Genomic DNA, 13,672 nt, shown 5'->3' with positions numbered 1-13,672 from the left:
TGTCAGTTATAATTGGTCAGCGTTACTCAATAGACGATTGGTTATTTGCTGGATACGCCTTAACGACTCAAAAGGTCGTGTGACAACAAGCGACAGAAGGCACACAGAAAGCCTTCTAGCTAAACATAAAAGACTTGAAGAGGAGACTGTCATTTCCAAAATAATGACTCTCTCCGGCAAAAAGCAGGTTGGTTTGTCAGAAGCTTAATTGGCAGAATTTATTGATCTGCAAATCAGTTAGACTCAATATATAAGAATAAAGTGCCTAGAGCAAGGAGAAAAAAGTACATCATATTTCTTCAGAATGGAAAATAATAATTTTAGAAATGTAACTATTAACTCTTTAAATTTAAACGTTAAGATTAGTTCTGATCCTAAGGAAATCGGCACATTTTGTGCAAACTTCTATTGAAATCTTTACAACTCTAAATATTGCAAAGACTCAGCTTTGTCTTTTTTCCAATCTCTGGAAGATGATTGGACATTATTTAATGCAGATAAGAGAACCTGCAATAGGGATATATCTATTGATGAAATAATTGAGTCTATTGAAGCTCTTAAGAACAATAAGTCTCCAGGCAGAGATGGGCTGACAGCTGAATTGTAAAATTTTTTTGCTCTAGAGCACCTTTCTTGCTTGAAACTTATTTGGAGAGTATTGCGTCTGAGACCCTTTAACTTATCACAGGGATTACTTACCTTAATACCTAAACCTAAGAAATACATTCTTTTGAATGATAACTGGTGTCCAATTTGTTTATTAAACTGTGATTCTAAGATATTAGCTTTGTTACTGGCCAAAAGACTTAAACAGGCTCTGACTACAATAATAGACGAGACTCAATCAGGTTTCATCCAAAAGAGGCATATTGCTAACAATATACGGCTTGTTTTAGATTTGCTGGACTATGATGAACTTTATTTTTTTTAGGTTTTTCTAAAGCCTTTGATTCCCTTAAACATGAATTTATTTTGCAATCCCTGTGTAAATTTTGTTTTGGTGATTTCTTTTGCAAAACTGTCTTTAATGTGTTTAGAGAGGTCTGCCAGGGTTGTCTGGTATCGCCCTATTTGTTCTTGATGGTCGCTCAACTCCTTACTACTAGGGGTTAATATAGCAGATAAACACATTATTATAACTCAGTTAGCTGATGATACCACATTCTTTAAGAAAAAAAAAAAAAGACTTGCAGATCCCTATCCCTTTTGAACTTTTTAAAGTGTTTTCAAAAGCTTCTAGCCTTTCTTTGAGTTTAGACAAATCTGAACTTCTTCCCTTAAAGTCTTGTTCGGTTCCATTCCTGCACAATATTTCTGTTAAGTCTCAAGTGAATTATTTGGGTGTTACAATTTCTAAAGAAGTCAATACGAGAGGAAAATTCAACTTTGATCCAGTAATTACTAAAGCTAAGAAAAAAATGTATTCCTTGCTCCAAAGAGACTTGTCTTTACGAGGAAGGGCTCTCCTCGCCAAAGGGGAGGGTATTTCTAGATTGACCAACCCTGCTCTTTCTTTGCATGTGGCTAAGACAGTTTCTGTAGAGGTTGGCAGAATGCTTTTTGATTTCTTATGGAAACACAAAAGACACTACATCAAACAATCTGTTGTCATAAATAGCTTTGGAATGCTATTCCAAATTATATTTTTTCTAAAGTTGGTGGTCTCCCCTTCCTGTATGTAATTATAATATCTCTACATTGCCCATCAAAATGTCAGATTTCCATAAGAAGGTGCTTTTGGCCTGACACTTGATTTACAAACATAATTTTAGCCCCCACAGGTATTTTATTTGGAATACCATGATATCCAATACACAAATAAAAAACTATTCTTTTCAGATTGGTTTAATAATAATATTCTTTTGGTTTCTGAACTTGTAAATTCAGACAGACATTTGTTTTCTTATTCTGAATTCTTAAATAAATATTGTATTCCTATCACCCCTCGAGACTTTGCAATAGTAATGGATGCCATCTCCAGTGGAGCTATTGTATTTTTGAAAAACTTAGGTGATTCTTTACTCTCTTCTACCTCTTGGATACATCCTTGCGAGACAGCAATAGGGAAGATCTGTTTTTTATCTAGTCCCTCTCTTAGGAATAGAAAGATTGGACATCTTTTTCAGAATTATATTATTACTGTCCCTTCTATAATATCATATAGGAGTAATTGTTTTAATGATATTCCTTGGAAGAAAGTGTGGTCTCTATCCAACAAATATTTAATAACTAATAAGGTTAAAGAGGTATCATTCAAGTTGTTACATCGATTTTACCCAGTCAGTCTTTTTATGAAAAAATGTTTCCTGAGTTGGATCCCCTATGCTTCTTCTGTTGAGTGGAAGACGAGTCTGTACCTCACCTTTTTGGGGATTGTGTTCATGTAGCTACTTTTTGGAAGAAATTTTGTCTATTTGTATGTGCTTCTTTATTAGTAAATTTTTCTTTGGGATTTAAGGATGTTTATTTCTTTTTGATAACTCTGACAAAAATGTAAAAGACAAGTGTTTTCTTGTAAATCTGTTTAAAGGGGAATTTTAAGGGGAAGTTGTGGCCTACTGGTTAGAGAGTCAGACTCGCAATCAAAGGGTTGTGAATTCGAGTCTCGGGCCGGCAGGAATTGTAGGTGGGGGGAGTGCATGTACAGTGCTCTCTCCACCTTCAATACCACGGCTTAGGTGCCCTTGAGCAAGGGTGTTCACAGTGTGTGTGTGTGTATGTTCACTGCTGTGTGTGTGCACTTTGGATGGGTTAAAAGCAGAGCACGAATTCCAAGTATGGGTCACCATACTTGGCTGTATGTCACGTCACTTCACTTTATTTTTCTAACCAAGTTTTTTGTACACAAGTGTAAATATTTATCTGTCAAACCTCTTTTTATTATTTTTTGCAATGACCTGAAATCTTATTTTGGTACTATCTCTTCTTGCAATAGTGCCAAAGCTTTAAAGTCAGTTACATTGTGCACAAAGTATAATATTTATGCTTTTTTATAATGAAAACAAAAAGGGACTCGAGGCATTTCTATCTCTCTTGAATGTATTTAAAATAATATGTTACTTTGGCTCATTTTTTTAAATTTATTATTTTTTATTTATGTTTTATTACTTTATTTGTTTTACTTTTGTCTGTTTATTTTACTTTACTTTCTCTTTGTGTACTGTTATATTATATATAAACTATAATTATATTATTTTTGTTTTTTTTTAGATACAATTAAATAAATACAGCCTATGGTTTAAACCCGTAAAAATAAAATTAAAAGGCGAACAGAGGCAAGGAATTAAAATTTTGTTATTACAATGTTTAAGTTTTACAATGTTAAATGCTTTTGTTTTGATTGCTTCCATTGTCATAATTTGGAAGTCGCTTTGGAAAAAATTGCTACTAAATTGAAATGCAATTGAACGTGTGTTCTTTGACTTTACAGAACATTTCACCACTGTACACGTGGCTTTTTACAAAACCAAAGCCTGTGGAAAAATGGTAACAAATTACCCACATACATTAACAATCTCCTGTCTATACTGTAAAAGATAATTTGGTTAAGTTTAATCAGCTTAATCTTTTTACTTTCTGCAGACGGAATTCACGACAACATAAACGGCCAGTTCAGTCAGGAAGGATTAATGCGCCTGAGCCCCAAAGGAGAAATAGCAGTGCCACAAGAATTTACTTCGTTTTTTTCCTCAGGTTGATTTCCAAACACAAACGCAGTACTTATACAAGAGGACAGCATCCTATCCACGACCAGTGATGCTCGCAACTAGTGACTCCCTGCTCGAGCGCCGCCAACTCTAGTGTACAGCTTGATTCCAGCCATCAGGGGGCGCTGTATCCACTAGAAAGAGGCGACGGGCTGAATATTAGTGCACGCGCTTCCCCCAGGAACTTATTTCTGTTTTTTTTTTTTTTTTTTTTTTTTTTCCCTTTATTAAAACAGATAGAACAAAACAATAATTTTCAAATAACAAAAATAGAGACAGAGAACATTACAACAACATAATACAAAAAAAGTGTTTAAAATAAATAAATAAATAACATTACCAAAAACAAAGAAGGATACAGAAAGAGGGCATTACTCACATGAAAGAAAATCTAAACATTTAACAAGGCAAAGAGTCCATAAGTCGTGCATATTTTACAAGTTCTGATCGCTTTTGGGTTAAGAGATGATGAGATTGTATTTAAATAATGTTTTATCTCATGCAAAAATACCAAATGAATTGGTTTACAGTTTGAGAATTTACATTTATGAATATAAAATCTGCACAGGAAAATAATTAGATTTATTATAAAGCAGGCATTAGAATCCGTTACAAAAAATCCAAATATAACAATTTGGGGATTCATACAAAAATTAACAAACTTATTTCAGGGCATTAGTTTGCTTCAGCTAATTACTTACCGAGATTATATACACTTGTCGTTTGTTTTCCAGATAAATATTAATAAAATATATGTATACTGAGATGATTGTTGTTAGGATGCCTATTTGTCGAATTTTGTCTTAAAACAGTCCAGGCGAGACAAACGTGGTAACGGCATTCAACTGTATTGTTCAAGTCTCCTACCCACTAGGGGGCAGTAGTTCCACAATGTCACACCACCATACCACCACAATGATTAATAACACTTTTTAAACCACACCAAGACTAAATGATTTTATGTAATGTTTATTGTAAATTAAATTATTTTTAAAATGAAAATACGAATAACAGTTTATTTTACTGATAATAATGCTTAATAAAATGAGTTTATTTTAACACTGTTTTAATGAAACTAAATTAAAGTACATTACATGTGAATTCTAGGATTCAGTCATGTTATTATAAGTGTAGGTGATTTTAGTCAGCAGCCAAAAAAGTATAACATCATTTGATGTTATTTATTAAAGAAATTAAAGAAAGTTATGTGATTAAACACAATATCTTAAATGAAACGGGGTTCATTTGTAAAAAAAAAAAAAAAAATTCAAAACAGGGGTTCTCCACTTTTCTGTGGTACACATATTTTTAAAATCCAATATAACAAAGATTCATGGAAACATAGATTAATACTATAGACTTCTCTAGAATGTCAATGTTAAGATTTCCTCTTCTTCTTCGGTGGAGGATGAGGATGTTCAGCCTGTTTTTTTCCCTGTTTTGAATGAATAGAGAGCTATAGTTGTTAAATATTTAACAAACATTACAGAAATCACAAGTCTGTTAGGCTTGGTTTAATTATAAAACATAGAAATTTTAGTTTAAGAAGATGCAGGTCTGCAACAGAACAATATTTAGTTGTTAATGTTTCAGATTTTAACACATTAAAGGTCCTTCTAAAAAAATTAGCATATTGTGATAAAAGTTCATTATTTTCCATAATGTAATGATAGAAATTAAATGTTCATATATTTTAGATTCTTTGCACACCAACTGAAATATTTCAGGTCTTTTACCTGTTAAATACTGATGATTTTGGCATACAGCTCATGAAAACCCAAAACTCCTATCTCAAAAAATTTGCATATTTCATCCGACCAATAAAAGAAAAGTTTTTAATACAAAAAAAAAAAAAGTCAACCTTCAAATAATTATGTTCAGTTATGCACTCAATACTTGGTCGGGAATCCTTCTGCAGAAATGACTGCTTCAATGCGGCGTGGCATGGAGGCAATCAGCCTGTGGCACTGCTGAGGTGCTATGGAGGCCCAGGATGCTTCGATAGCGTCCTTAAGCTCATCCATAGTGTTGGGTCTTGCGTCTCTCAACTTTCTCTTCACAATATCCCACAGATTCTCAATGGGGTTCAGGTCAGGAAAGTTGGCAGGCCAATTGAGCACAGTTATACCATGGTCAGTAAACCATTTACCAGTGGTAAAGCTTTTCAGCAGATGGAAGCATGAAGTGCTCCAAAATCTCCTGATAGCTAGCTGCATTGACCCTGCCCTTGATAAAACACAGTGGACCAACACCAGCGGCACCCCAGACCATCATTGACAGTGGGTACTTGACACTGGACTTCAGGCATTTTGGCATTTCCTTCTCCCCAGTCTTCCTCCAGCCTTGATTTCCAAATGACATGCAAAATTTGCTTTCATCCGAAAAAAAGTAATTTGGACCACGGAGCAACAGTCCAGTGCTGCTTCTCTGTAGCCCAGGTCAGGCGCTTCTGCCGCTGTTTCTGGTTCAGAAGTGGCTTGACCTGGGGAATGCGGCACCTGTAGCCCATTTCCTGCACACACCTGTGCACGGTGGCTCTGGATGTTTAAACTCCAGACTCAGTCCACTGCTTCTGCAGGTCCCCCAAGGTCTGGAATCGGTCCTTCTCCACAATCTTCCTCAGGGTCCGGTCACCTCTTCTCATTGTGCACCGTTTTTTGCCACACTTTTTCCTTCCCACAGACTTCCCTCTGAGGTGCCTTGATACAGGACTCTGGGAACAGCCTATTCATTCACAAATTTCTTTCTGTGTCTTACCCTCTCGCTTGAGGGTGTCAATGATGGCCTTCTGGACAGCAGTCAGGTCGGCAGTCTTACCCATGATTGTGGTTTTGAGTAATGAACCAGGCTGGGAGTTTTTAAAAGCCTCAGGAATCTTTTGCAGGTGTTTAGAGTTAATTAGTTGATTCAGATGATAAGGTTAATAGCTCATTTAGAGAATCTTTTCATGATATGCTAATTTTTTGAGATAGGAATTTGGGTTTTCATGAGCTGTATGCCAAAATCATCAGTATTAAAACAATAAAAGACCTGAAATATTTCAGTTGGTGTGCAATGAATCTAAAATATATGAAAGTTTATTTTTATCATTACATTATGGAAAATAATGAACTTTTATCACAATATGCACATTTTTTGAGAATGACCTGTATAACATAACATACTCTGGACAGAATTGTAATCTATTTCTGAATTTAAAAAAGTTCTGACCTTTGGTGGTTTTAAAATAAGAAGCTTCCTCAAGGTGAATTTGGGCTGAGGGGTCATCTTTGCATCTACTGTATCTTTATTTATTTTTATTTTGCCCTCTTTACGGCTTACATCGTTATTGACATTAGTGAGGATCCTCAAGATGTCCTGGCCTCTAAAAATAAAAGAAATAAACCATTTAACATGTAAACACTGACAGGAGGCCTAAATGAAAGTATTACTGCATGTAAAACCATTGTAGTGGATGCTCACTGTTCACTTCCTTTTTTTAAATGCTCGCAAAGGGACTGTATAAACCATGATCCACTGGATGGATCACGGATTGACATATATCCCTCCACAGTGGACAGGGCAATCAGAAAATCTGAATCTTTGGCAATGCTGTATACTTTGCCAGATTTTTGGTTACGACTGGGACCAGCTCCATCTGCAACCACTTTACTCTGCATTTCACATCCTCTGCATGCCTGGATAAAGAAGACTTTCGGTTTGCCAATAAGAGCAGGACAGTTGACTCCATCAAATGGGGAGGTGATGTCATTCAGTGGACATATTTGCCCATCAAATCCCACGACACCAGTCTCATCACCATGACTCAGTACACAACAGACAAAGCAGTCTCCATGAGGACCATCATTACTGTATTTGGCCATGAGGGCTCTTATTTCATCTGCAGTTTTGTCTGTCTCAACTTCAACCAGAAAGCCCAAAAAATCAAATAAGGCCTTCAGAGAATCTGAGAAATACATAAAACAAAAACATAAAAGATAAAGCTAAGAAAAAATTCATACATAGATCTACAAAACAATTCTAACAACAAATGAAAGAAAGAAAATATAGAGAAACAGTAAGCATTTCTTAAGTCATACGTCTCTTCTTAAAAAGAATGGTATATGAACGGTGTGTGAAGGAATGCTTACCAACATCTTTTTGGGATCCCTTTCGTTCTTTTCGGTCTGCAAATTTCTCGTTATTAATAATTACACACAGTCCACGTGGATAACTGTCCATGTTGTACACCTCATCCTGGAACAAAAGAACAAGTGTTACAAAGCACAAGCAACATTCAAGAATGAAATCTGTCTGACATTTCTATAAATTTAGAAAAAAGGCAAATCTTGGGAAAATAATGAGAACATGTTGCATTACTTACTCCATAGATCATATCATTTTGTTTGTCTGTGGGGAAAAAAAATACTTCTGTAAGTCTTTGAAGTGTTTTAGGTTAGATATTTTCAGTATTTTCATGAATGCCACAAAACCAACAAAAACAATAGTCTACAAACATGTTTTATTTTTTAAACCGTTAAACTGGACCTAAAGAGGAAACGTTATAATATATTTAAATGAAAACTAAATAAGATTACTAATGTTTCATGTAACTGTACCTGTTGTACTTTGTGGTGTTGGTGGACTGGAGGTCGCTCCTCTTTCAGGAATTGCTAAATGGTCTATGTTCAGGTTTTTGTAAAGATAGTTGTCTCTGTCCTTCAAGCATGTTAACATAATTTCACTTGCTTTTCTCCCCTTTCTACGCACACCATCAATCAGATCTCGAGCTTGATCAGCTCGTGTTTTGGTCTTCTGCACTATTTCTTCAATCTCCTCATTTCCTAAGACCTTCTTGTCCTGAAGATCATCCAACAAATTTTTGATGACGGCCTCAGTCAAACCATCCTTCAGTTGAATCCGAAGTTGTTCCAAGACTTTATCTAAAGGAAAGGACTTGGATAAGTCAGATGTTCATTTGTATGTTATTTAAATATTTACATTTACATGTACATTTAATCATTTAGCAGACGCTTTTATCCAAAGCGACTTACAAATGAGAACAATAGAAACAATCTGGCCAACGAGAAAACAACAACAGTATACAAGTGCCATGACAAGTCTCAGTTAGTCCAGTACAAAACATGTAGACAGATTTTTTTTAGAATATGATAGACAAGAAAAGAAAAGGTAAATGCTAGTTCTAGTTGGTTAAGTGCTGGCGAAAAAGATGAATCTTGAGATGTTTTATGAAAATGAGTAAAGACTCAGCTGCCCAAATTGAGATTGGGAGGTCATTCCACCAGCTGGGCACAGTCCAGGAAAAGGTCCTTGAGGGTGATTTTGAACTTCTATGGGATGGCACCACAAGGTGTCTGGAACTTCTGGAGGGCGCATAAGATTGAACTAGTGAGTTTAGGTAAGTTGGTGCCGTGCCAGTGGTTGTCTTGTAGGCAAGCATCAGTACCTTGAATTTTATGCGAGCGGCTACTGGTAGCCAGTGTAACCTGATGAGGAGAATAGCGTGAGCTGTTTTTGGCTCATTAAAGACAACCCTTGCTGCTGTATTCTGGATCAATTGCAGAGGCTTGACAGTACATGCAGGAAGGCCCACCAAGAGAGCATTACTATAGTCCAGTCTGGAGAGAACAAGAGCTTGGTCAAGAAGTTGGGTGGCTTGCTCTGACAGGAAGGGTCTAATCTTCCTAATGTTGTATAGGGCAAATCTGCAGGACCGGGTCATTGTAGCAATGTGGTCTGTGAACCTTATCTGATGATACATCACAACTCCTAGATTTCTGGCTGTCCTGAAAGGAGTTATTGTTGACAAACCCAGCTGTATAGAGAAGTTGTGATGAAACGATGGGTTAGCTGGAACCACAGCAGTTCTGTCTTAGTAAGGTTAGTCATTCATCCAGCTATGTCACTCAGACATGCTGAAATGTGAACAACTACAAGAAGAAATCGCTTGAAGGAGGTGAGTGGGGATCAGATCAAGTGGACAAGTGGTAGGATGACTGGACAGGATCAAGTTTGGAAACATCTGTCTCTGAGAGTGGAGAGAAGAGACTGAGTATACATTAGTCATTGTGAAGTTATCCTCAGTCTGCGGTGTGGAGAATTGGTTACTGATGGTTCTTGTCTTATTTGTGAAGAAAACTGCAAAGTTGTCGTCAGCTGTAAGAGTCGATGGAGGAGGAGGTGGAGGCGGATTAAGAAGAGAAGAGAAAGTTTTGAAAAGTGTCCAAGCATCACAACAGTTGTTAATTTTGTTTTGGTATGATGTTTTAGCAGTGAAGACATTTGCAGAGAAGGAAGAGAGGAGAGATACACACTGAGGTCGGTAGAGTTCCTTGATTCATGCCATTTCCTCTCTGCAGCCCTGAGTTTAGAGCGAACATCGGACAGCCAGGGGGCAGATAGGGTGGTCTGTGCTGGTCTAGACAACCATATATGACAAAATATAAGCGTATTATTGTCACACAGACATTATGTAAGGGAAGAGCAGGCAGGGGCGTCATGCATTCATGATTTTTAAGGGGGCACATTGGGGGTTGGGGGGGGTTGTATATGTGACACAGCAGCTACGATATACTGATATAGGCTTATCATGTTTTATTTATTTATTTTTTCCTTTTTATTCAAAACAATTCCAAACATGCTTAATATATCAAGAAATGTTTCGATTATCAAATATGTGTAAGTAAACGCGTTTTTCACCTTTATAGATTGTTATTTAAACAATGAATGGTGATGGGCAAAGTAGTGTAATCTATTAGGCCTAACTACACATAAAACCCCGACTTTTTACATAAGTGCCATACCATGCCATAAAATATTTTTAATACGACTGAATTTACATTTAATGTAAATTTTAACAACAACATTGTAAGTCACTTATTTGAACACTTTTATTTTACAGAGAGTAATATTTACAATATTCAAGCACTCTCAAAAACTCCCATTACAATCACTGAAGCACTTTACATTATGAAACGAATATCTTACTTACATTCGTATGCACATCTGCACTTTTTGTTGTTTCTAATGAGAGAATTCGCTAAATAATTCAGCGAGCAAGTGAACAAAACACCGCATTTCAGGAATGACTCTTCTGCACGTCTCTGATTGACAATTGCATTTATAAGCGCAACAGAATCGTTTCTGATTGGTTATCATGAAGCGTTACGAACGCGTCTGTCTCTGGCTCAGCGCCAGCCAGCCAACGCAGATTTGAATTTAGCAGCTGTGCACTGAACGATCTAATCACAATGAGAAATCAGAAATTTGAGGGGGCACGTGACAGTTTGAATGAGCATGACGGCTCTGAGTGCAGAAATGGTTGTCCCTGCTTTGCAGTATACCCAGTGTCCATGTAGATATATTTAATGCAAGCTGTTAGTACTAATGTTTTGCCTGTCAGCTGTAAAGTGAGCTAGTTTATGGCTACAATAATCTGGGTTAGTTGTAACATCAATGAAAAATGTTATAACTTATTCTAAACATAATTAAATATTTTCTTTGAATTTCAGTATTTGCCTCGGTCTAGGAGAAAGGCAAACCGAGGGGTGTCAAACTGTCTAAATTCACTTTTATTATGGCAATTTACTGACATAAACAAGCTTCAACACACACACACACACACACACACACACACACACACACACACACATGATGTTGAAAAGTCATAAAAAGCTTTCAAAATCATTCAACTTCTTCTTATAATGCTTGTTGCATAATCTCACCTCAGGGTATGTTACAACTAACCCAGATTATGTATTGGTGACGTGTAACATTTCACTCCTCGTATTTAAAACTAAAGCATGCATTTTCTGTTTGTGCTGCAAATATAACCGCTACATCATTTAATAGCAGACAATTGTAACTAGTAATCATGTTTTGAACACAAGGTCTTAAGATACAGAGAGAAATGTATTAATATAATATTTTCTCACAGCTCTGAATTTCATACTTGCATCTGTTATACACAGGGCCGTAGCTGGGGTCAGCAGGGACCCGGTGCAGGTTGTACCAGTGGGCCCTCTTTGAAAGTGTTTAATTTGTATGTCCGTTCTGTTTATTTGTTTGTGCTATTTACACAGTGTTTAAGTTTTTCAAGTTTGTAAGTGTCCAGGTACAGAAACAGAATAATTAAATGTAAAATAGCACTGTAAAATTAAATATACAGTCCAACCAAAATTTATTCAGACACCTTCATCATTTATCACATTATCAGTTTATTTGCTAGGCCTATAGTTTAGAAAATGGTAATAAAATATTACAAGAACTCAGAGTTAAATTGTCAGAACAAAGTCATCTTGATAATATCAGATAACTTTGATCAAAAGATATATAATGGATTACAATCAAACAAAATTTCAAACAGCTGTCAATACTTTGTTTACCAATTACCAAGCAATGATTAATTTTGTTCAGTCTGTGGTGTGAAAAGGTTGCATTAGCAATTCCGGAAAAAAAAACACTTAAGCAAAACATGCAAAACATGGTCAGGTCAAAGTGTCTGAATAAAATTTGGTCCCAAATATTTTTATTTTTTTTAATCAATTTCACTATTATTAAACTGTATGAATTTTTTGGGGGGTATAAAATGTCATATTTCGCTTTATGTCGTGACATTTTCCAAGTATGGTAACCCATCCAAGTACACACCCAGAGCAGTGGGCAGCTATAGATCCAGCGCACGGGGAGCAACTGGGTTCAGTAACTTGCTCAAGGGCAATTCAGTCATGGGTATTGAGGGTGGAAGAGAGTGCTGTTCATTCACTCCTCCACCTACAACTCCTGCCAGCACCGAAACTCGAACCTGAGACCTTCTGGTAACTAGTCCGGCTCTCTAACCATTATTGGCCACAGCTGCCCCTCTTATTTTGCTATACTCACTTACATACATTAATTATAGTGTCCTGCACATATTGTAAAAAAATATATCAATATTTTCTTTTCATTCATTCTTTTCATTTTTCATTCTGCTAAATGTCTTAAATCTGACAATAAAACAGAAAGAGCAGCCTCAAGTCTTAGTAAACTTTCGTTGTGTTTTTATTTTCACTTTCACGTCTCATTCTTCTTCTCCGATTTCTTCAAAAATATTCGTCATATAGCCTACAAATGATATTTAAACACTTATATTATTCATATTAATTAATCTTACCTGCCATTTCGTCGTAGCCTATATAAAATATTAATGCGATTTGTATGTATATCTCTTGCTAAAGTAAGGCCAGAAACAGGAAAAGGTATGTAAATTAGTTTCCTATTAAAACCACTCGCATCATGTGGGTTGTGAGTGGAAATGGGAGGATCAAACTATGCTTACGATAGTGTTTGCGTGGTTTATGCTTATAGGAGTTTTTATAGAAATTATATTGACTTCTATAGCCTACTATTTGAGCTAGGGGACAAATCCCTGTCTACACCAAATGCGAGGGCTGGCATCGCGTATTTGTATAGCCTACATATACGTGTTTGTGTATGTGTTGTAAATAATGTTGTGACTATTAATTTGTGCCCTTTAGTCATTTCTTTTTTTTTCTTTCTTGCATTGACGTACTGCTGACCCATGCATGCAGAAAGTTTTGTCACATCACTCCATAAAACATTTCTTCAGAACTTCAAATCAAATACATTTTAGCAAAGTTGGGCTTTTAGAGTTTCTAATATAATAAAAAAAAAAAACTTCTTTATAGCTTTCATGAAATTTCTTTTGACCTGGCCATACTCAACTTTAGCACATGCATGGGCTAATTGAATGTAGGCTACGTGTAACAGTTCAGGCAAATAAATTGACTTTAAACAGCAATAATAATAATAACAGCATAATAATAATAATAACTATTTAATAATTATAACAGCTGTATAACAATGAAACCCCATAACTCAAAATATACAGGGGCGTAGATTACGTGCCCCCCCATCATCAGGAAACTCCTAATATGGGCAACATCGTCTAGCTATTGCTGCATGAA

At 36.0% G+C, this 13,672-nt stretch overlaps 1 protein-coding gene and 1 long non-coding RNA gene across 3 annotated transcripts; one reads left to right on the top strand and one right to left on the bottom strand.

Moving 5' to 3' along the window:
- The first annotated feature begins 58 nt into the window (after positions 1 to 58).
- Positions 59 to 4,392, top strand: LOC127957572 (uncharacterized). Its single transcript, XR_008153813.1, has 3 exons — positions 59 to 187; positions 3,431 to 3,486; positions 3,583 to 4,392. It is a non-coding gene; the product is annotated as an uncharacterized LOC127957572 (long non-coding RNA).
- Positions 4,393 to 4,692: 300 nt separating this feature from the next.
- casp22 (caspase 22, apoptosis-related cysteine peptidase) lies at positions 4,693 to 12,973 on the bottom strand. 2 transcript variants are annotated; one of them, XM_052556175.1, is made up of 7 exons: positions 12,859 to 12,973; positions 8,306 to 8,629; positions 8,071 to 8,096; positions 7,838 to 7,943; positions 7,170 to 7,653; positions 6,918 to 7,071; positions 4,693 to 5,142 (listed from the first exon to the last, which is right to left on the bottom strand). In XM_052556175.1, exons 1-7 carry the CDS (start codon positions 12,863 to 12,865, stop codon positions 5,086 to 5,088), a joined length of 1,158 nt encoding a protein of 385 aa, XP_052412135.1. In that variant the 5' UTR covers positions 12,866 to 12,973; the 3' UTR covers positions 4,693 to 5,085. The 2 variants fall into 2 exon arrangements, with proteins under 2 accessions (XP_052412135.1, XP_052412134.1); XM_052556174.1 differs by lacking the exon at positions 4,693 to 5,142 and adding an exon at positions 5,157 to 6,431.
- Between the last annotated feature and the right edge of the window lie 699 nt (positions 12,974 to 13,672).

Source organism: Carassius gibelio, chromosome B5, assembly GCF_023724105.1.
Source record: "Carassius gibelio isolate Cgi1373 ecotype wild population from Czech Republic chromosome B5, carGib1.2-hapl.c, whole genome shotgun sequence".
In the NCBI taxonomy this organism is placed as follows: domain Eukaryota; kingdom Metazoa; phylum Chordata; class Actinopteri; order Cypriniformes; family Cyprinidae; genus Carassius; species Carassius gibelio.
The sequence above is the reverse complement of the archived record's forward strand: the minus strand, read 5'-3'. Positions and strand labels throughout refer to the sequence as shown.